The sequence below is a fragment of the Typopeltis vanoorti genome, chromosome 5, assembly GCF_054136105.1.
Source record: "Typopeltis vanoorti isolate ZY-2024b chromosome 5, IOZ_Tvanoo_1.0, whole genome shotgun sequence".
In the NCBI taxonomy this organism is placed as follows: Eukaryota; Metazoa; Arthropoda; class Arachnida; order Uropygi; family Thelyphonidae; genus Typopeltis; species Typopeltis vanoorti.
This window is the reverse complement of record NC_143553.1, coordinates 93,595,289-93,621,546: the sequence shown is the minus strand read 5'-3', so window position 1 is coordinate 93,621,546 and position 26,258 is coordinate 93,595,289. Positions and strand designations below refer to the sequence as shown.

General features: G+C 37.2%; 1 protein-coding gene and 1 long non-coding RNA gene across 5 annotated transcripts in view; one reads left to right on the top strand and one right to left on the bottom strand.

The window, feature by feature from the left end:
• LOC150106658 (uncharacterized) overlaps positions 1-21,636 on the top strand; it is a 157,799-nt gene extending 136,163 nt beyond the window's left edge. The window contains exon 4 of the long non-coding RNA XR_016548325.1: positions 21,545-21,636. This is a non-coding gene — a long non-coding RNA (uncharacterized LOC150106658). The remainder of the gene's footprint in view (positions 1-21,544) is intronic.
• LOC150106656 (vascular endothelial growth factor receptor 1-like) overlaps positions 1-26,258 on the bottom strand; it is a 672,835-nt gene that overhangs the window by 142,464 nt on the left and 504,113 nt on the right. For all 4 annotated transcript variants that reach the window (XM_090392613.1, XM_090392614.1, XM_090392616.1 and 1 more), the window contains one exon: positions 21,474-21,690. In XM_090392613.1, the coding sequence (XP_090248739.1) occupies positions 21,474-21,690 (217 nt within the window). The remainder of the gene's footprint in view (positions 1-21,473; positions 21,691-26,258) is intronic.

Genomic DNA, 26,258 nt, shown 5'->3' with positions numbered 1-26,258 from the left:
CCACTATATCCTTAACATACAAATTAAACAGTAGTGATCCTAGTACAGAGCTCTGGGAACTCCACTAATCACCCTCCATCTTGATTCCACTCCACCATACACCATCCTCTGATGTCTATCTGTCTGTCAAAGACCACCTATCTATGTCACCAACCTCATATCCATTCCCATTTGCTCCAATCTATGTACTAGTTTTCCATGCGGTATTCTATCAAATGCCTTTCTAAAGTCCAGCAGTATCATGGTGTAGCCATTTCCTTTATCCATTTCTGCTGTCATGTTATTATAAAATGTGAATAAATTATTGAGGCAGGACCTATCTTTTACAAAGACATGCTGCCTCTATAGAATATCATATTCCTATCCAACCATTCCTGAATTTTACTTTTGACCAACTTTTCCAATACTTTAACCACCACTCCTGAGATATGAAAAGTTTTTTTACCTTGGGTATAATATATGTTAAAGAAACCAAGTAATCACAAACATCCCGCCATGGACATGGATGTTTGTGATTTGTCTGCGCAAATACTATTGGCGATGATGGGCGGTAGATACCGTTAGTGGAGATGATGATGGTAGCTGTGGTTCGTTGTAGTAGGTGGAGTGAGTGGGAGAAACAGAGAGTTGTAGAGTAGGCGCCCTCCCTTGATGAGTCTTTGACCTCCCTGGAGGTGTTATGTAATAATAATAATAATAATAATTTTATAACCTTGGTTTTAATCCTTTTTCCCAAGTAAACAAACAAACAAGTAAATCAAGTTTGCACCTGAACGTGGTTCAAGACTTATGGTGGTGGTGCAACTCATGGTAAAGATGGATTAAGTTCTGATCACTTTCCTTAGTATTTCCCACAAATGTAAAACACATCTCCTAGGAGATGTATGATGTTATACATTATGGGTGGGGGGTCGCTACCCAGACTGGTTTCAACCTTTATTGAGGTCTCATCAGTGAGTAGGCAGACCCTGAAATGCCAAGGTTTAAGTAATACAGAGCTTATCAATTTTACCTATGCAAGTTGCCACAAGGTGCTTTGACCTTATTGATTAAGAATCTCCGAATGAGAGAAAGACACCCTCCCGAGATACTAAATTGGTCTGTCATTTGCTACTTCTGTTTTGGAGCCACCTTTATGTAACAGACCTATCTTATATTCTTTTAACTTCCTTTTAACCTTGCCAGAGCTAAGGCTTAGATTAAACAACTTTGTCAGAAGCTCTGCACATTCACTTACATATTCTCTTCGAACACAAGCTGACATACTGTCCAGGCCCACTGCTGTATTCACATTGATATTTTTCAATATAATGAGTACCTCCAGTTCATCTACTTCAATGCTCACATCAGTCTCTGTCACCTCAGTAACTGCAAACTCACCACCTTAATGATATACCCTTGCAAAGTGATCACTTAATAACTGAACTATTTCTTCTGCTTCTGTCACTTTTCTACCATCAGCACCGAATAAGGTATTTTTTCATAATCATTCTTTCTACATACTTTTCTTTTGACTTCCCCATCAAGTCCGTTCATGATCAATGTTATTTTCAACCACCAAATACTTAAATAAGATAACTGAAATTGTGTTTTTATTGGTCAGAATTTGATACAACTAGTAATCAACTAGTTTCACCATGTTAACTGGGCTTCTTCTGGGTTAGATGAACACCAATCTGACACTGCCTCAGTCAAATAATCCTTGACTGCTTCATATGAATTAATGACATACTTTCCATGTAGTTTCTTATGCCAAGGCACCACTCCAAGTTTCCTCTTAAGTTTGTCATAATTACCAGCTTTGCAGTTTTACATAAACCCTTTCTTGACTGAAATTTTCACATGCTGAGCAAATTCCCTGGACAATCTTTCCCCAATCAGAGGTAGAGTTACTACTGTAGTTATAGATAAATCTTCTGATGCTTTACAGACTCTGTAAATCTTCTCAACCTTTCCTCATATTTGACATTCCAGAGGTCAAAAACTACCTTAGTCAGTCACCTCTGGACTTTTTCCAACATCTCTTCGTCCTTTTGAAAACCAGGTGACCAAATCTGTGCACAGTAGTCCATGTGTGGCCTAATCAAAGCCTTATACAATGGAACAAGAATCTCCTTACTTCTACAAGTCAGAGTCCTCACATCATTCCCAGATGTCTTTGTGCTGTCCTCACAATTTTGGCAATGTATCCTCTAAATTTCAGATCCTTATCCACTATCACCCCAAGATCTCTTATTTCCTTCACCTCCAACAATATATCCCCACAAAGCATAAATTTTAAATCCCATCTTTGTTTCCCAAATTTTAAAAGCTTACATTTTGCAACATTGAACTTGCATCCCGATTCCCATGCCAGATATAAGGGAAAAAGTGGCAGCAGTTTTGAAGCAGTAATTGTGTGAAGTGGAGGTTGATTGAATGAAATATTTGGTGGGTGATGCTACAGGCTAGGGAATGCGGACAGTGAAGACAAAGAAATGTATATGCAACTTGGCTTAGTGAGCAAGCGAAGGATGATCAGTATAGGTGATTTCAATTATAGAATTACTGATTGGAAAAATGAAGAGATAGCATCAGGGAATAAGGAGAATGAATTTCTCAAGTTCTTAAGGCAATATGTGACGGTAGGCACACGAGGGTTAAGAGTCTTAAATCTGGTTATATCATCAGAGGATGTGATTGTGAATGGAGTGCCAAATCTTCCCCTGGTTGGTAAGAGTGACCATGACGTGATCACCTAGGTTGCAGCCAGATGATCACTTCATGAGATATGAGAACTTCTATAAAGAAGGGATATATGTGGAACTACAAGGCTGGTTATTATGGAAATCTTAGGAGACAACTGGGAGCTATAGTGTGGAAAGAGGAACTGAGTGGGAAGGATATAGACACTGCATGGGTATTGATCAAGAGCCATGTAATGGCAGCAATGTCTGAGTTTATTCCAAAGGCAAAAAGGCTAAACAAGGTAGGAGTAAAATGGATGAATGAAGAGCTTAAGCATGAAATCAGGAAGAAGAAGGTACTGTGGAGGCAACACAAGATGAATGATCAGTTGCATGAAGAGTACAAAGAGCAGGCTAAGAAGGTAACTCAGTTGGTAAAGACAGTAAAAGTGCAGTATAAGAAAAAAAAATTAGCCAATCAAGCTGATAAAAAATCCTAGTGAGTTCTTCAATATGTGGAAAGTAGAAGAAAAAATGAGTACAGGAGGATAATGCTAGTTGATGACACTGGCATATTGGTAACCAATGTGGAAGACATAGTTGAAGTACGATGATCAGTTTATCAGTGTATTTCATCCTTGTGACAGCAACATCATGAGAAGCTGAAGTGTAGAGGGTTATGGAGTGCAGAAAGTTCATGAAGAATTAAGTAAATTTGATGCTAATAAGACAAATAGGACTTGACAGTATATCACCACATGTCTTGAGGAAATGGAACAAAAACTGTAAGATTGGATATCAGGAGGTTGTTGAGAAGGATAAAATATAATATAGTGTGATAGGAAAGGTAGTCTGTGTATTGCCCAGGTATGACAGTGATGAAATGAGGTGGAGAGCAAAGATTGTGAATGATATGTTACCAGAAATGTGTAAGGAGAGGGAGTGCAGTTTGTTAATGTGTGGAATGAGTTTGAAAGACAAATTGAACTGCATAAGAGTGATGGACTGCATTTGAATATTTTTGGTGTGAGTCATTTTGACTGCTACTGAAAGGTAGAGAAATGAGGGCAGAGAATGAATTTGATCAAGTAAGAAGTGATGTGAAAGAACAGGAGAGTAAGAAAGGAGAGATTGAATTGGTGGTTATGAATGAAGAAGTGGGTACAGAGAATGAGAGAACAAGTGTGCAAGATAAACAGGAAAATGCGGAGACTAAGGTTGGACACGGTAACACAGCATGAGAAAGGTTGATGCTCCATCATGAGGATGTGAATGCATATGTAGACAAATAAGGAAAGGGATGACCTAGGATGTAGGGAAAACAGATTTGAAGGAGGTTCTGAGAAAAAAGAAATGGCTTGAGTTAAGTGTGGAGAAGTCACATCTAATAAGTGGTATCAGTAACACTTGTTATAGATCCAGGAATGAGCTAAACATAAAAATATCAGAAACAAGGCAGATGAAATGGTTACATTAATTGAGTCTGTTCAATCAAGAATTGTTCGAATAAATGAGACATGGTGTTGGATGAGGATGACATCATGACAGGAATAGAGATGGAAGGATATGTTGTGTTTCATGAAGATAGAAAGGTTAAAAAGGGATGGGGGGGGGTGCTATTGATGTAAAGATAGAGTTATATCCTTACAAAGTAGAGATGCAAGAGGAAAATAGTGGCAGTAGTTTTGAGGCAGTATGATGTGAGATAGAGGTGAACAGAATGAAATACTTAGTCAAACATTGTTATAGACTTTATAATGTGAATGGTAGTGTATAACCAAATTAGCCAAGCAAATAAGAAAAGGGTGATCATTATAGGTGATTTTAATTATGGCAATATAGACCAGGATGATGAGATAGCATCTGGAAGTAAAGAAATTGAGTTTCTTGAGGGACAACTACTGTGGGCAGTATGTAAAACAGGGCACATGAGGATTGAAGGGTCCTGGATTTGATTATCTCATCAGAGGATGTTATTATTAATGAAGTGTCAAATCACTCTCCAGTAGGTGAGAGTGACCATGAAATGATTACCTGGGTGGTTGCCAGCAGTGTGAGGACTTGTGAGGAAAGGGTATATGTGGAACTACAAGGCTGGTGATTATGAGAAGCTCAGGAGACAGCTTTCAGGTGTAGCATGGAATGAATTGGATGAAAGGGAGATCAATGAAGCTTGGGTGATATTCAAGAAATGTCTAGTAGAAGCAATGTCCAAATGTATTCCAAGGGTCAAAAGGTTAAATAAGGTAGGTGTGAAATGGAATGAATGAAGAGATTAAGCATGTGATATAGAGCGAAAAGGCATTATGGAAGCAGCATAAGAGGAGTGGTATTTCCATGAGTGTTTGAAAGAACAGGCAAGGAGAATGACTTGGTCAGTAAGGGTAGCAAAAGTGAAGTATGAGAAGCGGTTAGCTAATGAAGCCAAAAATAATGCTAGGGATTTCTTTCGATATGTAGCCAGCAAAAAAAAAAAAAAAGAATGATTATGGAAGGATGACATTGATTGGAGAAAATGGTATAAAAACAACTGCTGCAGAGGATATAGTTGAGATATTTAATGAGCAGTTCATAAAGGTCTTTCATTCTTGTGAATGTGACATCATGGAGAGTTTGAAAGCAGTTGTTGATGATGAGGAGCAGACTGACTGTAAGTGAGCAAGAGGTATATGGGAAATTGACTGTGAGACTTAATAATATATCATAAGACTGTAGGACTTAATAATATATCACCACACATAATTTGAAGGAATGGATCAAGTTCCAAAGGATGGAAGGAAGGCTAGATTGTGCCACTTCATAAGGGAGGTGACAGAACTCAAGCATCAAATTATAGGCCTATTTAGGGAGGTGACAGGACCATTGCTGTTTAACCTGTATCTTAATGATATTGAGGAAGATTCGAATGGAGATATTCAGTTGTTTGCAGATGATGCAAAGTTGGGATGAACTATATGGAATAGAGCAGATGTTGCGGTCTTATAAGAAACTTGAATAGATTGAGTGAATGGGTATGTGAGTGGAGTGCCAGTTCGATGTTGCAAAATGTAAGGTTTTAAAATTTGCAAAACAAAGATGGGATGTAGAATTTATGCTTGGAGGGATATATTGTTGTAGGTGAAGGAAATAAGAGATCTTGGAGTGATGGTAGATAAGGATCTAAAATTTAGAGAACACAATGCCAAAATTGTGAGGACAACACAATGAATTCTGGGGATGATGCTTAAGACACTGACTTTGTTGAAGGAAGTAAAGTGATTCTTGCTCCATTGATAAGGCTCTGATTAGGCCAGATATGGATTACTGTGCATAGATTTGGTCACGTGGTTTTCAGAGGCGACTACCTTAGTCAGTCAAAGACAACCAACGAAGGAGCTCTGATCTCTGGAATGTTAAATATGAGGAAAGGTTGAGAAGATGCAAGTTGCAAAGTTTAGTGGATAGGAGGAAGAGGGGAGTGATATGATAGAGACATACAAGTTGGTAAGAGGGACTCATAATATGAATGTTGAAGAGGTTTTTCATAAAATGATGGGAGATTAGGGGGGAGAACAAGAGGTCATGCATGGAAGCTGTATAAGGAGGATGTGAACAAGGGAGTGAGAAGCAGGTTTTTTGCATGGAGAGTTGTAAACTTGGAATGCCTCACCTGAGATTGTGGTGTTTGCAGAGAATTTGAATGTGTTTAAGGCATGGTATGATGAGCTGTATGTATGACAAAAGGATCTCCTAGATGAGTTTTTGACTCCACTGGGTCTTAGGGTAATAATAATAATAATAAGTTGAACAAACAAGTGAAGAATTGGAAGGAAACCAAATGAAAGTTGCTGTTCTTATATAGCAATGCAAACAATATTAGGAATAAGAATGCATGACCTTGATGCATTTAGTCAGTCCACGAATCACTGGAGTCAATAGACATCACTAACAAAGAACAATGTAGTCACAAGAATAGGATATGATGGTTACAGCATTTTTTAAAAAAGACAGAAATCATAAAGGAGTAAGTGATGTATTACTGATAATTTCAGAAGCATTGTGTGCTTCAATGTGGAATTTGAAGAAAGCAGTAATGATAATTGCGCTGAGGCCATTTGGTGTGAGGCAGAGGTAAGCACAAATTTTAGATATTTAGTTGGGTATTACCAGAGGACAGGAAATGTCCTGTGGTAATACCCTACGGGGTCTTGGGGTAATAATAATAAGTTGATGCTTTGGGCTGAAGAATTCGGAAATTAGATCATATCACTTCAATGTTAAGTGTAAAGTTTTACACATTGGCGAAAAAAGATAGAACGAGGTTTATCATACTGGTGGAATTTGTTTTAAGGAGGTGGATGCTTTTCCCTGGAATATGAGTGGTTCTGCTCGGTAGTAGGGTGAGCCTGTCACTGAGCAGAGCCGCCGCTGAGTTAAAAATCCTTCAGGTTGCTCACTGTTGGGCAAAGAACGTAGAATGAACTGGTTGCTCACTGTTGGGAGATCTGAGGGATTGCACAAGTTTTTGGAGAGGTAGCCCTGCACTGCAGCCCAAACAAGCTGCCTGGTCTCTGAGGAGAACCAATCAGTTCGAAACAGCTGTCAGGCCAGTGAAACCTTATCAGAATGGACCAATAGGAGGCGAATATATGGATGCTTGAGCAGTGATCATGTCCCCTATAAGGTCCGGCTAGGGCAACTTGTAAATACCAACGAGTGTATTCCCGTAAGCTCTCTGTTCAAATTTCACACGAAACTTTTATAGTCTTTGTATTCGGCTTTGAAATAATACTGGATATAATATCCACTTGATTTGTATAATTTTGCGTCGCTGAAATGAAGTCATTTGGCTCTTTATTTTAGAAAAAAGGTTTATTATTAGTTCTGATATTTTTTTCTCTGTCACAACGACACCTTTAGGAACACAAGATTAAAATTATAATAACACACAACAATAAGTGGAAGAAATTAGACTATTTTGAGGCTAAAGTCCTATGAGGAGTGATCTTATGGTAGCTGTTGGCTTAGATGTTGGGCAGAAGGTTAGGAATTAAAGTTTTCCAAATCTTGGAAAGTTTCACACAGCCATATTTAAGATCAGGCTGGTTTTTTAAATCTGCTGCTGATTCTAAAATGAGTATATTTCAAGTTTGAATTTGCTGTGATGAAGTAGAGCAGTTTTTTCCATCTGATTTCGTGCAAGCTATCCAAGGCATAGTCAGATAGATCTGACTGACCATAGTTGTGGTGGTGGAGGATATATTTCTTATGACCAGGATTTTGGCAGATCTTCCAATTTGACCATAATATGATACGTTTCAACAACAAGAAACCTTGCAAACAGCTGTAGAAGACAGCTTGTGATCTCTTCATCCTAGGCTTGACCTTGTGCAGTCTGCCACATTAAACCGGTATTAAACATACTACTGCTAGTATGTATAATTCACCCTGTGTCTGTGGGATTTCTACATCAGCTTCATTGGCTATTGCTCTACCTGGCTTTGCATCATTGGTAAACAACTTAATATTTCCCCTAAAATTATTTCTTATATCACTGATGTATAAAGGAAACAGCAAGTTGCACAACAGCAAGTACTTATCACAACAGTATGAATGGTATGAATTGATCCATATAAAAAAACAAAACAAAAAAAACATACATGTAATCAATACATGGACTGATATGTAGCATCTAATCAGATGGCTGTATTTGATTAAGATGATGAAGTGTCAAATACCTATAATCCATCTGCCTTTATTCTCACATCAGTCAATGTCATATCTGGTTTTGCAGTATCACCACCTATATTTTGCTTTTTCATTCGCTAAAGAGATCTCAGCTCACATATCCACAAAACACAGAAACATACAAAATCACCAGAAAATGAGATCTCTGATTGGATTAATGTTTACCTTCAATCACTCCTGGCATAAAGACATCACATCAATAGTCTCCTCAGCATCCAAAAAAATAAGCATTCTGTTTCATTCAAAAGGCTATTTTACACCCAACCAACTAACTATATACAAATCCCAAATCCGCCCATGCTTAGAATACTGCTCATATGTTTGGGGTGGTGCACCTAAAACTTCCATTAAAATCCTTGGTGATTTCCAGCGGTGAGTAATTAGGCTTGACGATCCTTCTTTTGCAGCTTCGTTTCAACCTCTATCTCACAAATGTAGTTTTAGCACTGTGCCTATTCTACAAGTACCTCCATGGTCATTGCTCCTGAGAATTGGCAACTAACATTCGTTCACTTTCAGTTGCATCTGTTAATATAAGAGCAGCTGCTCCCAGCATCCCTTTACTGTGTAACTGAAAACACACCAAACCTACTTCTCCTCTTCCTCTTTTGATTTATCCACCTCTGTCCTCTGGAACAGCCTTCCTCATGAAGTATTCCCAATTACAACTTGCAGCAATTCAAAAAAAAAAAAAAAAAATCTACATGCTTTTATCTCAGTCCTCATCTGCACCCCACACATGGCACTGATATGCTTATAGGTCTCTTGACCTCTCATGTATGAGATCAACAATAATAATAATAAAAACATGTACGGTATACCCTTGAAAATGATCACTCGATAATTATTTTGTCTATTCCTAGTACATCACTATCATCAGCAAAGTTATCAATTCATAGTTGTTCTTCCTTTTAAAAACTCACAACATAGCAAAAAAACTCTGGAATTTTCTTTGGGCTGATTGGCTAGCTCCCTCTTATAATCTGCTTTTGCCTTCCATACCATACTGGTTACCTTTCTTGCCTGGGCTCTGTCCTGCTCATGAATTTGCTAATCACCTTTATCTTATATATCCTACACACATTTAGCTTTTTTCTGCAATGGTGATTTAATGATGCTATTCATCCACTGAATTCCTAGCTGACCTATCAATCATCCTAACTCTGATTAACAGTTTGATACTGCTTTCTACAAATACTCCTTGATCATTTCTTATACATGGCTATTATCTTTCTCACCAAATTCTTATGTCATGGCATACTGCTCCAAGCTGGCTCCTCAGTTTATGATAATCACATGCTTTGTACTTTCACATGTACCTTTTCTTAACAGAAAAGTCTACATGCCTGGCAATCTCCAAGGTTAAGACATGATTACTCTCTCCAAAAAAACTTTATCGCTCTGATTAATGACATAGTTAATGCTACTTATTATTATTTGTGTGTTCTCTCCATTTGAATTTCTGCATGTTTCAGATTGAACATGCTATTAGTAATGATAAGCCCATGTCCCAAACAGAAATCCAATTGATACTTAATTCCACTACTTACTGTTGTTCTTTTTCTCCAAATTTTCACCCAAACATTTTTATATTTCTGGTATTCATAACATATTCTGATGTTTATATCTCCAACAAAGAACCACATTTCATTTTTTTCATGTCAACTGACTGCTTTAATGACTCAGAAAATTTCTCACTTTTTTTTAGTAAATTCTCCTTTATTATTATTATCAGACATGCACAAATGAAATCACTAATTAGGGGAGGTCCACACTCTCAAATAAAAAGCTCACTGAACTGATTTACAGATCTGAACTCATTCTGAAGCAATGCATTCCACTCATCCACTGCTCTCCATGCAAAGAGCTTCTTTCTCACTCCCTGGCTCACATCCTCCTTATACAGCATCCAGTGATAGATTTTTGTTCTACTCTTGTCTGCACCTGCTCTATGAAAAATCTCTTCCACTAGGCAAAAACTCACTCACCAACTTATGTGTCTAAATCATATCCTCTCTAAGTAGAAGGGATATAATTCACAGGGCTCTGCAGATTGCATTCCTCATCCTGTCTTCATATCCAATATTCCAAAGACTTAGCACACTTAATGAATCTATCTTGGGACCCTCTCAAAGTTAATAATATTATTATTATCTGGGCATCTCCATGGAGTTAGAAGACTCATCTCAGAAGATCCACAGTAGTAGCCTTTATACACACAATACTAACTATTATTCCTCCCCTTAAACTCATTCACTGTTAGGGCACTCAACTATTTTAGGCAACCCATTCCTTGCTCACCACTCTCCATGAAAAAAAAAGTCCTATGCACTCTTACTAACCAGACTCTTACACAACATCCAGAGACGATGTGTAAGAGTCTGGTTAGTAAGAGTTCTCTCTGTTTGACCTATATAGGAGAAGGATGGGGGGGGGGGTTACTGATGATGACAGTGGATGAATTGCAGCCAAAGATGACAAGGAGATAGATGGGAGGGGTGGTTGTTCATTTTGAAGCAGTCTGGTGTGAGATAAAAGCCAATATGACAAAATATGCAGCGTTGTTGCTATGAGCTTGGGGATACCAGGAATGATCTGGAAGAGATACATCAGAAAATTATTACAATGAATGCAGAAATTAGTTCAATGAGTGTAAAAAGATCATTGAACTGATTTAGTGACTATTATGGGATTGGGTGATTATTATGAGGGACTTCAACTATGGAGATATAGATTGGAAGGAAGAAAGATCCCATTGGCAGGAAGAAAATGGAATTTATACAGCTACTAAGAGATACTTGGGGGAGACCACACTCCTACCAGGCGCGTCCCCCGGGTGGCAGATGGGGGAAACCCAAATGGGTTGCTCTGAATAAAGAATAAAGAGCTGTGGACCAAAGGATGTAGCAGAGGCATGGCAAGCTGGCTACATTATTATGCCAGTAACTTTCATGAGCAGGAGAAAGTCTACAAACCGAGATAGTGCTACTGTGTACGGGACAACTGACGCGCCTACTCAAAGACCACATAGAGTAGGTGAGAAATCAGCAATGTGGTCAACCAAGGATGTGAAACATGTAGCCACCCTCAACATAAGATCATTATACCGACCTGGAAAATTACAATTAGTCCAGGAAAATTTAAAAAGACTGAAATGGAGCATTTTAGGTTTATCAGAGACACATTGGTGCGGAGATGGATTCATGCATTTACCAGAAGGAAGACTGTACTTCTCAGGAAGAAAAGATAACATACACAGAGAAGGAGTTGCATTACTAATTGAAAAGAAACTTACACACTCAGTAATTGAAATAAACCCAGTGTCTCCTAGAATAATAACAGCCACACTTCAAGCAAAAGAAAAAGGTCAAACAATTAAAATAATCCAAATATATGCACCAGACAGTAACCATTCAGAAGAAGAAATAGAAAATTTCTATGAAGAACTACAACAGGAAATAGATAATCCCAAAAATAGAGAACTCATGATAATGATGGGAGATTTTAATGCTAAAATAGGACAATTCGCAGCAGACAAAAAAGATGTGATGGGGAAATTTGGATACGGAGAGCTTAACGACAGAGGAGAACAATTACTCCACTTCTGTGAAGCAAACGATCTAATGATTACAAACACATTGTTCTATCAATGCCCTAATAATAAATATACATGGACATCTCCAGATGGTAATATAAAGAACTGCATAGACTATATCATCATAAACAAACAATGGAAAAGATCAGTAAATAATGTACGAACATTAAGAAGTTTTGATTTTGACACTGACCACGAAATATTAACTGCCAAAGTAAAGATAAAATTCAACAGTAAAAATAATATCAGAAAAGAAGAAATCATCAAACTATCAAAACTAAAAGATAGCTTAAGCAGAAGTCGATTTTTAGAACAGATGTGCTTGAAATTAAAACCCTCCATTTTACAGAACAGCGGAAAATACTGGGAAGAAGGAAAAGAAACAGTGTTATCAATCGCAAAAGACACTAGGTTCCAAACCCAAAATAAACAAACAGTGGATAACCCAAGTAATCATAGTTACCATAGAAGAGAAAAGAGAGGCCAAGATACTTGTAAACCAACAAAATAATGAAGAGAATAGAGAAAAATACAGAGCACTAAAAAATAAAGTTGATAACCTATGCAACCAAAGAAAAATGGTTAGAAGAAAAAGCTAAGAAATGCCAAGAAGCATACCAACAAAACAACCTAAAAGTCTTCCATGATACTGTAAGAGAAATTACAAAGGCATTCTCAGCAAAAGCAGTAACAATGATAAACAACAAGATGACTGAAACCGGGAATATTGAACATATAAGAAAAATCTGGTCAAACCATTTTAAGACTATCTTCCACCAAAGAAACAAAACTACAATGCCAACAATAGAAGAAAATAATGATCACCCAAAAATTTTACAAGAAGAAGTTAGATACGCAATAAAACAGATGAAAAACAATAAAGCACCAGGCATTGATACTATCCTACCGAACTGTGGTCATATGGAGGTTGTATATCAATAGAATATTTAACAACCCTATTCAATAAAATACTACAAACAGGAGAGATCCCAGATGACTGGAGAACTGGAAAGATCATCCCGATATACAAGAAAGGAGACAAAAGAGACTGCAGAAATTATAGACCAATCAATTTACTCCCTCACATCTATAAAATATTCATAAGAATTATACAAAATAGATTAAAAAACACCTACGAAGAAATGATAGGCATAGAACAAGCTGGTTTCCGAGGAAACTATTCAACAATAGACCAAATTTTCACATTGCACCAACTAGCAGAGCTCAGCTGGGAAGACCATAAAGAACTATATTGTTGTTTTGTGGACTTTAAACAAGCTTTCGATAACATCAACAGAGAAATCCTTCTTAAAATTCTACTAGAAAAAGCAATAGACAAATATATAATACAGTTTCTGATAAAATATTACTCTAAGACAAATGCAATAATTAAAAAGGACACACTCACAACAGAACCCATAGAGATCCAAAAAGGAGTAATGCAAGGATGCCCATTATCTCCATGCCTATTCAACATATATCTAGAAGAAGTTGTAAAGAAAGCAATAGACAATGAGCCTGGAATCAATGTCAATGGTTTAAACATAAATAATATCAAATATGCAGATGATCTCGTCCTTCTTGCAAGAACCCCAAATGAACTACAAAAGCTGATCAACAAGCTAAACGAAACCTGTAAAACATATGACATGACAATAAATATACAAAAGACAAAAGTGATGAAAATAGGGAGGAACAAAACTACCATCTCAGCCATCCTAAACGGAGAACAAATAGAACAAATAGACAACTTCATATACCTTGGATCAAAACTAACAGAAACAATAGATGAACTCAAAACAATCAAACACAGAATAGCGATAGGATGGACCACCATGGGAAAATTACAGAAAATCTGGAAAACAAACAAGATATCTAAACAAGCCAAAATCAAATTATATGAAGCAATAATTATACCAACAGTCATCTATGGAGCAGAAGCGTGGACAGTTAAAAAAAGAGAGGAGAAAAAACTGCTGGCATTTGAAATGAAATGCTTAAGAAAAATAAATAGAACAAGTTGGATAGAAAAGAAAGCAAACATCACAGTCAGACAAGAACTATTGTATAAAAAGACAATAATAGAAAAAATTAGAAAACAACAACTGAGATGGTTTGAACACACTGTACGCATGGATGCAGACAGACTTCCTAACGTCCTAATCAATACTTTTCCAACTGAAAAAAGAAGACCTGGAAGACCAAGAATTACCTGGCTGAAATTAATAAAGAACATCTCAGGATGCAGAACATATAAGGAACTTTTTCGAACAGCAAGGAATAGAGAAGACTGGAAGATTCTGCTCAAGAGAAGACTCAACCCGTCTTAGACGGAAGAGAAGAAGAAGAACTAAGAGATAATTACTTGACGTAGCATGTGATGGAGAGGACTACTGCTGTGAGAGTATTGGACCTAGCCATAGGATCAGAAGACCTATCCATAAACAAGGTGACCACATTGCCTCCAACTGGCAAAAGTGACCATGTAGTTTTTTACTTGAGTGATTCTAAAATATGAGGAATATTCTGTCAAGAAGGGAGTATATTATTATTATTATTCAGGCCTCCATGGAGTCAAAAGACTCATCGCAGGAGGTCCTTTCTAAGAAACACAAGTCTATCAAGACTCATCGAGGGAGGTCCCTCCTAGGAAACACAAAGTTTATCATACCACTCCCTAAATGCATTGACCGTTCTCGCTCCCACCACTCCATTAGGCAATGCATTTCATGGTTCAACCACCCTCCATGCAAAGAAACCACTCCTCACCCTCTTTCTCTCAGTTTCCTTTCGTAACTTCCAGGGATGGCCCCTTATCATGACTCCTTCCCGCTGTTCAACCAAGCGAAAGAACTCCCGAGTGTCAACCCTGTAACCACCTCTCAACAGTTTAAAGTCTCAATCATATCACCTCTCCTTCTTCTATTCACCCAACTCCGCAGTTCACACTCCCTCAGCCGATCCTCATAATTAACATTGTGCAGTCCTGAAACCATCTTTGTTACCTGCCTCTGTACCTTTTCCACAATTAATTTATCCTCAGATCTGAGAACAATACTCTAAGTGTGGTCTGATCAGAGTCTTATACAACGGAATGATAATTCCTTTTATCTCTGCAGGTCAGTGTCCTTCTCATTATTGCAGCAATCCTCTGTGTTACCTTCACTACCTTTGCAATATGTCCCCAAAATTTCAGGTTTCTATCAATCATCAACCCAGATCTCTTGTCTCCACCCCCCCACTCCCTCCAGTTTAACTCCTCCCATAGAGTATGCAACGTCCCATTGATGTGTCCCAAACCTCAAGATTTTACATTTTGCTGCATTAAACCGAAACCCTCCATTCATTTGCCCATCTATCTAGCTTATTCAAATCCTCTTGCAGGGCTACCACATATGCACTATTACTAATAACCCTTCCCGGTTTCGCATCATCATCAAACAACTGAATATCCCCTTGCAATCCATGGGCAATGTCATTGAGATAAAGGTTAATGTGGAACTACATTGATATAAAGGTATTGATATTGAAAGGTACTGAATATGTGGAACTACAAGGAAAGTGATTATAACAAGCTTAGGAGGAAGCTTGAATCTGCCACATGGCATAAAACATTGCAAGGGAAGGATGTTAGTCGCACATGGGAGATAGTTGAGGAGAATCTACAGGAAGCAATATTAAATTTTATACTTAAGGTAATGGGGGATAATCCAATAGGAGTTAGATGGATGAATAATATCGTTAATCATGAGCTGCAGAAGGAGAAAATGCTGTGGAAGTATATAAAGAAAAAGGTGACCAGCAAGCTCATGAACAATACAAGGCTCAGGCAAGAAAAGTGACCAGCATGGTATGTAAGGCAAAATGAGATTACGAAAAGAGTTTTAGCCAAGCATACCATGCTAGTCACTTTTCTGCAAAAAATTGCAAAGAGGTCTTTCATTATGTAGGAAGTAAGAGGAAGAATGACTTTGGAAGATTAATCTTAATGAGTACTGATAGTGATGAGGAAACAGAAGCAGATAAAATGGTTAAATTATGAGTGATCACTTTGCAAGGATATATCATCCAAGAGAGATTACTGCTGTGATATAAGTGATAGAGACTGATATCGAAACAGTCGTGTATGAATTAGAGGTTCCTAGGATATTGCAGAATCTCAATGTAAATACAGCCATGGAATTCAATGGGATATCAGCTTGGGTTTTGTGAGAATGTGCAAGGGCAATGCCTTTGACTAAACTCTTTAATTTAAATCTCAGTTCTGGTAGATTTCCAAGGGAGTGGAAAGAAGACAAAATAATTCTCTTGCATGAGGGAAGGTTCTAAGACTGCAGCAGCAAATTATAGACCAATGAGTATCTCAGGAGTGGAGATAAAAGTACTGGAAAAATTGGTCCAAAAGAGAATTCAATAATGAGTGGATAAGAATGTGATACTGTATGAGGGACAACATGGCTTTGTGAAGGGCCGATCATGCATTCATAATTTACTAACCTTTTATAATAGAGTAATAGCTGAGTTGGATAAAGGAAATGGCTACATGATAATTCTGCCGGATTTTGCAAAGGCATTCTGTGTACCACATTCATGGGACTGTACTCCAGGAAATAGATAAAGCTAGAGATTTAGGGTGATGACTTAGAGAGACATTTAAGTTACTTAAAGGGTTTTATAGGATTGATGCAGTGGAGATATTTCAACACTTAGCTAGAGGGGCCACAACAAAAGGCCATCCCTGAAAGTTGAATAAAGATGTGGTTAGTAGGGACGTGAGGACTAAATTTTTTGCTTGGAGAGTTGTGAATGAGTGGAATGGACTGTGATGGGAAGAGATGCCTTTAATAGAAAATGGAATTTATTGAGAAGTAAAACGGATAGAAACCTAAAGAAAAGATTAATAAAATATTATGTGTGGAGTGCTGCCCCTCTATGCAGGTGAAACTTGGACATTGAAAAAAGCAGAAATTAGGATTTTGGAAAGCTTTGAGATGTGGATTTGGAGAAGGATGGAAAAAATCAAATGGACAGATAAAATAACTAATGAAGAGGTCTTATAAAGAGCAGAAGAAAGAAGTCTGTTAAGGAGGATAAAAAGAAGCAAGGGAAACTGGATCAGACATATTCTGAGAGGGAAAGGAATCATCAGAGATGCCATCGAAGGAAAAATAGACAGAAAAAGACTCAGAGGAAGAGTAAGGAAAACAATGCTAGATGACATGCTGAATGGAGACAGATACACAACCTTGAAAGAGAAGGCTCAGAACAGAAGAGAGTGGAAGGAAAGGTTCTGCTACTAAAAGAAAAATCTGCTCAATTGAAGCACTGTAATAACAAAAAAATTGTTTTACACACACACACACTTTTAGATAAGTTAATGTGACGGTAATGTTCGATGCTGAGGCACTTGGTTTAGGTAATCCTGCTTTGAAAAAACTATCAAGTTTTTTTTGAACTTTTGAATTCTGCTGTTTTTTTATAATTAACTCCCTAAAATTACGAAAATGTGTGTAATAAAACTGCCGCAGAAAGTCATGCCACATGACAAAAGAACCAATTACAGTGCGATTGGTGTGATCATGTCCTAATCATTTGTCGAAGATGTTTTATGAGCTGTGACTCATTTAAGTCGGCTAAATTATTACAGTGTTTTTCCAACATATGATGGCCTATTCGCCAAAATTTGTTAAAAATAACAGGAAATTAATAACAAAAATATGCCCTCTGAACTCCAACTCTTTGTCCACCATTACCCCAAAATCCCCAGTGTCATGAATTTCCTGCAATCCAATACCATCAACGCGATACAAAATATGTAATCTTTTTATCCTGAAGTTTGTAACCTTACATATTGCAACATTAAATTGACAACTATTTTTCCTTTGCCCATAATGCCAATTTATTAAAACATCCTGCAGGATATCTACATCACCATTATGAACTATTGATTCCCCCAGTTTTGCATCATCATCAAACTAAACATACCCCCTCCTTAAAGCATACCCTATATTATTAATATACAAATTAAAAATTATCATTTAAAATTAAAGAAATCAGTTTAATTTGTATTGAGGTCGAAACTAGTCTGGGTAGTGGCCCTTCCCTTAATGCATAACATTAGACATATCTGCAAGGAGATGTGTTTTGCATTATGGGAGATACTGAGATAGGAGTGTTGGTAGCTTGCTCCACCTTTGCAAGGAGTCGCTCTGGTGTTGTACCACCTTATCCCAGTCCTGAAGATGCTTTCAGGTGCAAACTTTGTTTGCTCACACTTGGATAAAGGATTAAACTAAATTTATTATATTCTAACCAAGTGAAAAATAAACTTTCACCATACTAGTCACCTTTCTTATCTGCACTTCTGTTCATGAGTATGCTGATAAGGCTACTACCAGATTGCACACTCTCAAATTCCAGGTCCACTCTATTACAGTTTCAGATAATTATTCATTAGTAACTATATAAACTCCATTTTCATTTTGCAATGTTCCCTTTTCTCTGTTCAATCTATGTCCCCATAGTTGAAGTGCCCCATGATAATTGCTTGGCTTACATTCAGTATGCTAATCTGGCAACACATGGCATCCACATCTTTCTGTGGAACCCTTGGTCTATATCAGCAGTCAACAATACACTTTATCCTATTGGCTCTCACACCTCAAATGAATCTTCTCCCTGAGATTAAAAGTCCTCCTTATCTTTTATTTCTTTTTTTTTTTATTGAAGTTCTTCACCTGTCATCAGTAATTCAGTAATGACCCTCTTCCTCCATCCTATTCCTTCTGTCCTTCCTGAAAATACAATATCCCTTACTCTGTAACTATATCATTTTCTATCCATAGGGTCTCACTGATGTCAATAATTTTTGGACAAGTCGAGCTAGCCAATGCCAATAACTCCTCTCCTTCATTTGGTACTTCTGGCATTTGTGTCCATATCCTCACACCCTTGAAATCCATGTAAGTGGGTTTGCACAAAGTGGTCCATGCAGTCTGACCAAGGCCTTACAAGCAAACCATAACCTCTTTGCATCTACATGGTAAGGTCGCTCTCCCTGCCATAATCTGTTGTGGTGTTCTCACAATTTTAGTCACTGTCCACTACCACTCCCAGACCTTTCATTTTCTCCTCCTATCCATGAATTCTATACTCGGCATCAACTTGATAATTAAAATTTCAAGACCTTAAATTTTGCAATAAATAACTTAGTAGAAATTAAAGATGGAAACCCAAAGTTATATTGAACTACAAATTTAATTTTAATAAACTGTTAGCTCCACTCAATTGCCCACTCACACAGTCTATTGAGATCCTTCTGTAAGGCCACATCTGTTCTGTTCCTCATAGTTCTTTCTAACTTTACATCATCTGAAAACAGCTGTATACTTCCAGATAAGCCTTTCCCAGTATTAATAATATGTGTGTTTAACATTAATAGTCTCAAGACAGACCCCCCCCCCCCCGCATTGTCAAGTCCTATTCTCTTATTAACATCAAATTACAGTCTCCGTAGCTCAGTCAGTATAGATGTGGGAAAGACTGGGTTCGATTCCTGTCCATGACATGAAGAACCTTTATCTGGTCTCTTTTGACTAAGGGTGAGTTAGCCAATTTCATCTGTGTGTGTGTGTGTGTGTGTGTGTGTGTGTGTGTGTGTGTGTGTGTGTGTGTGTGTTCATGGGCCAGCAAACAATCCATGAACACACACACACACACACACAGATTTACACTCATAAAAAATACATACTTAATCCCTCATTAGGAGGGCTCAACCTGTCCTAAGGGATGGTTGAGGAAATACAGAATACAAATTGGTTGGCTAAATCCCAAAACTGCCAGCACATCCCAATGCATGCAGCATCTGATTATATAACTGCAGAATGCGTGATGAGAAAGTGAGAAATAAGTCCTTTGTGGTTCTCCAAATTTCTTAAAATGCTATGTGTAAGTCTCCTCCTAGCTATCTAGCTATGACCCTAGAAGCATTTTTTTTATTTTTTAAATTTTAAACTGCTATCCATGAAAGGACAGACCTGTGTAGCTCAATGGACCCAAAGTCTCATGATAGACAAGTCTATCAAGATGACTAATTTCATGATAGACAGGCCTGTGTAGCTCAGCAGAAGTGGTGTTCACACCCCACGGTGTTTGACCACACAAAGTAAGACTTGGGTTTAATCTAGTTGCCGACTAGAGGAACATTTTCTAAGTCTTTTTTTGACCATTTCTCGAGTTAATCAATCTTTGGCAGGGAAACAGGTTTTTTTTTTCTCCAGGAAACTCAGGTTTTTCGTCCCGTAAACTCAAGAAAATTGACCGTCAAACCCACACTATTTTCAGACATTAAAAATATTGTGTTAAGGTTATCATGAGATGGCGGCACTTAATAGCCATCTCTTCACTACATGCCTATCAAATTACTGATAGCCTTGGGCCAGCTATCTCTGATTGGCTACCAGTGAAAACTGAACTGCCCACTCAGTCTACAAAAGTTAGATAGGGCTAAAATGGTCTTGCCTACTTCCTATACGGGAATAAAAAGCGTTAGCTGATTTTTTTTTAAAAAATCCATCAAAGGTTGTAGAATCTATAGTACTAATGTACTGTGGGTGGGTTAAGAATTTTTTATATACCCTGCTCTAGAGACCAAACATGGAAGTTTTTCATGGCACTTCAGGCTTCCAAGGGCAGTAGTAGTGCACCGGACAATGAAATTCAGAAATTTATCATTGACTTAACTTGGATGGCCAGGGAATCTTTGAGTAATGCTTGATAGAAATTTGAAGTTTTGGGAGTGGGGGTGGGATGGAGAGGATACAGAGACAGGTAACAAAAGAGATATCAGGACTGCACAATGTTAGTTATGAGGATGGGATGAGGGCAAGGAGTTTGGTGGATAGAAGACAAAAGGTGGATATCAATGAGACATTTAAACCCTGAATAGGAATTCACTGAATTCACTGATGAAATTTTTTACATGGTACAAAACAAAGACATGGGCCATACCTGGAAGTTGCAAAAGCAAGTGGTAAGTAAGAGGATGAGAAGTGTTTTTTTTTTTTTTACCCTTAAAAGTTGTTTAGACCATAAAATGCATTGACTGCGAGAGTGGTAAAAGTGCATACGGCGAATAAGTTTAAGGAGTGGTATGACAGACTTTATGTTGTCTAAGATGGGTCTGTCACAATGAGTCTTGTAACTCTATGGAAGCTCTAAATAATAATAATAACAACAAACAACAGAAACAATAGCTTTCAACCAGTGTGGTAGAAAGCTGCTGATGGAAACTAGTTGAAATCATATCTATGTTAGACTGTCATTAATACACTGCTAGGGAAATAAACCTGAAATTATGATTATTATGCTTTTGTTTCAGATGTCTAGTTGTGGGTGTAGCTGATAGTTTATTGGATTAGTACATATTTTAGAATAATGATGATGTTGAAAATAAGAAAAAGTAAAAAGTGGTTTTAGAAACTCACCTGTATGCAGGATTATCTATACAGTTATTTAGGATATTTTGATATGTAGCTACTTTCTTTTCTTTATTGAGGAATGGTGATCCAGGAAGTTTACAGATGTGAGGATCTACTTTACCACTCACAGGGTCTATCTGATTAACAAAGGAGTCCCTATGTTTCAAGAGATAATGACGAAGATTACCATAACAGCAGTATTCTACAATCACCATTAATTCACCTGAAAACAGAATTTTTTTTTTGTTATATCTTAATAATTTAATGAGTTATATTATCTTAATAAGTAACACCTTAATAATAACTTAATAAAAAATAATGTTTCTTAAATTTTATTAAGAAAAACAAAAGTTTAAAACAAATTTGTATTCTGAGAAATCTTATTTTCCTATGAGAGGAAGAAGGCTGTAACTTTTAGTTTTATACACTGATCTACCAATATGTTATCAACTAGAAACAAAAATTCAGGATGACAGTGAAATCTGACATACCAACCAATAAATAAAGTTTTAAACTTATATTTTCTAAGACTAAATTTTACCTTTTTTTTTTTTTTTTTTTTTTTGAAATTAAAATTTAATTTTGAAGTGTCAAAGCCAACTTGAAGCAAACTTTTATTATTTTCATTGCGACTCCTTCTCACTGAAAGAATTTATTTTGAAATATTTGGTACTCATCATCATTATAAATTTCCTGATATGTATCCTCAAGGGGATTTCAGATTACTATGACAGTAGTACATAGTACATGTTTCCATTATTATTAATCTCCTATTCCCAATTTTCCTCCAAATTAGTATACTTCTTGTCAGCACTCCAATATAGTACATCTGAAAACTCTTTCAGATCAGTGCTGATATCCCATCATTCCCTAGTGCTGAATTCTTATTCAGTTTACATAACAGATCTGGTGCCTCTTCCTCATACATCTTAGTTTTTCATACAATATAGAGGTAGTACTAAGCTCTATGTTGTATACACAAGGTTGATAGCTTTCAACTAAATGGGCATTCATTAGTTCAACAATCTCTTCTGCACCTGCCACTTGAATACAATCCGCATTCAGTAAAGTTATTTTTTCACATTTGTTCATTCTCTCTTTTACTTGCAAAGTAGCGATAGAATATTTTCACATATTCTTTAGCTTGCAGAGCCAGTATCTTTTCATAATTATACTTAGATTACCATATAACACTTGAAACTGTTCTGGATAATACTGGATAATTTATGCATAATACTGGAAAGGAAATGCTGTGTACACAGAGTATTCCGTTCACATCATCTTTTTTTTTTTCTCTTTTTCTTCTTTTTATTTTTATTATTATTATTATTATTATTATTCAGGCCTCCATGGAGTCAAGAGACTCATCATGAGAAGACCTTCCTAGGAAACACAAAGTCTATCATACCACTCCTTCAACTCATTGACCGTTCTTGCTCTCACCACTCAATCAAGAATGCATTCCGGAGTTCAACTACCCTCAATGCAAAGAAACCACTCCTCACCCTCTTGCTCACAGTTTCCTTTTGTAACTTCCAGGTTACGAAAGGAAACCAAGGATGGCCCTATGTCATCGCTCTTTCCCGCTGTTCCACCAAGTGAAAGAACTTCCCAGTGTCAACCTGTAACTGCCTCTCAACAGCTTAAAAATCTATCATATCACCTCTCCTTCTTCTATCTATCAACTCCGCAGTCCATATTACTCAGCCGATCCTCATAACTAACATTGTACAGTCCTGAAACCATCTTTGTTATCTGCCTCTGTACCCTTTCCACAGTTAATTTATCCCCTTCAAATCCTGGGGAAATAATTTGAGAACAATAATCTAAGTGAGGTCTGATCAGAGTCTTATACAAAAGAATGATAACTCTTTTATCTTTGAAGGATATTTTGATATGTAGCTACTTTCTTTTCTTTATTGAGGAATGGTGATCCAGGAAGATTACAGATGTGAGGATCTACTTTACCACTCACAGGGTCTATCTGATTAACAAAGGAGTCCTTATGTTTCAAGAGATAATGACGAAGATTACCATAACAGCAGTATTCTACAATCACCATTAATTCACCTGAAAATGGAAATTTTTTTGTTATATCTTAATAATTTAATGAATTATATCATCTTAATAAGTAACATCTTAATAATAACTTAATAAAAATAATGTTTCTTAAATTTTATTAAGAAAAACATTGCAGCATCCTTCTCAGGATTGCAGCATTCCTCTGGATTACCTTCACCACCTTTGCAATATGCTCCCTAAATTTCAGTTTTCTATCAATCATCACCCCCCCCCCCAGATCTCTTGTCTTCCTATTTCCTCCAGTAAACTCTTCCAATTGAGTATGCAGCCACCTATTGATGTATCCCAAACTTCAAGACTTTACATTCTGCTGCATTAAAGCAACACCCCCATTCATTTGCCCATCTGTCCACTTTATTCAAATCCCCTTCAAGGGCTGCCACATCTGCACTATTACTAATAACCCTTCCCAGCTTGACATCATCTGCAAACAATTGAATATTCCCCTGCAATCTATTGACAATCATTGATATAAAGGTTAAACTATACAGGTCCCAGTACTAAGCCCTGTGGAACCCTACCAGTTGACTAACCCAGCATCTAAACCTATGTGCTGCAACTTAAGTATCAGCTTATCATGTAGCACGCATGTGAAATGCCTTTGCTAAATCCAAGAAAATGGCAGTATATGCCTTTCCCCTTATCTAATGCTCTTGTAATTTTATTATAAAAGGCAATCATATTACTAAAGCAAGAGGGTCCTTTAACAAATCTATGTTGATTCTCACAGATAACATTACCCTCATCTGCCTAACTCTGTATATGGTCCCTCACTAATTTCTCCAAGCACTTAACAACTACTGATGACACACAAACTGGCCTATAATTAGACAGTTCCAGTCTGCTACTTATGCAATGGCACTATCTTACCTTCCTTCCATTCCCTGGTAGCTTTCCCATAACCAGACTTTCATTGAAAAGCCAGGTCAATGCAGTTGTCACTTCTTTAGCACATTCTCTCAAAACCCATGGTAAAATACCATCCAGCTCCACAGCTTTACTGACATCCAGAGTACTAAGTATTTGTAACACACTCTCCTCTTGCACACTCTTTTCCCATTTTTATCCCACAATGTCATTCTTCCACAATCATTTCTCCTCTTACTAGCCACATAGCTAAAAAATTCCCTAGGATTTTCTTTGGATCTAAATGCCAATCTCTTCTCATATTCCAGTTTTGCCTTCCTCATACTAGTCACTCTCCTGGCCTAAGTCTTACATTCTTCATGCATCTGCTCTCCACCCCTCTCCTTATATCTCTTCCATAATCTCTTTTTCACCTGCGGTTTCTGTTTGATATTGTTTGTCATCCACTTTACATCAAATTGTGTTCTCTTCTTCACTCATGGAATACAGCTTACTATTGCTGCTAACAAATATTCCTTCAAAATTTCCCAAGTATTAATGATATACTGCTCTTCTAATTCCACTCCCATGGAACTGCCCCAAGCTGATATCTAAAACTATTATAATCACCTGCCTTATAATTCCACATACATTCCCCTCTTTCTGATACTCCTGCATGTCTATTCATCTTCCAAGTCAAAACCTCATGGTCACTCTCACCAACTGGGGAGAGAGATGTCATCTCAGTTATTATCAGCTCTTCTGATGCTATGACCAAATCCAAAACTCTTGGACCTCTTGTTCCCTCTATTACATGTTGCCTAAGACATTTGTCCTTCAAGAATTCTAGAAATTCATTCCCTTATTACTACATGCATTTTCCTCTTCCCAGCTTATAGTGCTGTAGTAGTTAAAATCTCCCATAACAATCATTCTTCTTGCACTTGCCAAGCTCAACTGCCTAAGCATCTCCTACTCACCACTCTCTGTGCTCTTTGGCTTGTAGCAGCACCCCCAGTAAATATCTTGTCTTACCCACCTCTACCTCACACCATATGCTTTCAAAACCATTAGTGTCACTACCTTCCAAAGCCTCCGCTCTTAGAGGACATAAGTCATCACTTATCATAAGCACTACTCAACACTGCATGTTCCCTTTCTATCCTGCAGAAAAATGCTGTACCCTGCTACTTCTATTCCTGTTATTATATCATTTTCCTTGAACCATGTCTCAGAGATCTTTTTCTTATAAATCTATTAATGAGATTACACATTCATTTCACTCCTACTCTGTTTATTCTTTAAATTCTAAGGACCCATTCTGCTATTGCATCATTGATATATTTTTTAAACATTTCTCATACACTGCTGATATCCTCTTCATCTATCAACAGATACCATAGGATCAAACCTAGTATTCTATTCAGATGTTCAAAATTTCCTGGACAGTACAACATGATCACTGTTAACAACTGAACATTCAAGTGTTTAAGTTAAATCCCCTCTGATACTAAAATCAGTAATAATACTCCCTGCCTTCAAGTTCCTTCTGTCACATGCTATGTAAGGAAGTTGCCTTCTAACAGCTCATTTTATTCAATTTCATATTTCATTCTTCTCATGAGATTTCACTGCTACCCAATCAATTTTCAGATAATTAGTCACTCATGATGATTAATCATTTAGTATCCAATAGGTTATTTGGCGATTCATTTCCTCATCCCCAGCAACTGATTCACTAACTCTATAAGGATACCCTCTCCATGTATTTGATCTTGTAAGCCACTACCTCACACCATATAGCTTCAAACTTACTGCTATATGGAAAATTGTTACTAATATTGTAATCATAGCTTTCTACCA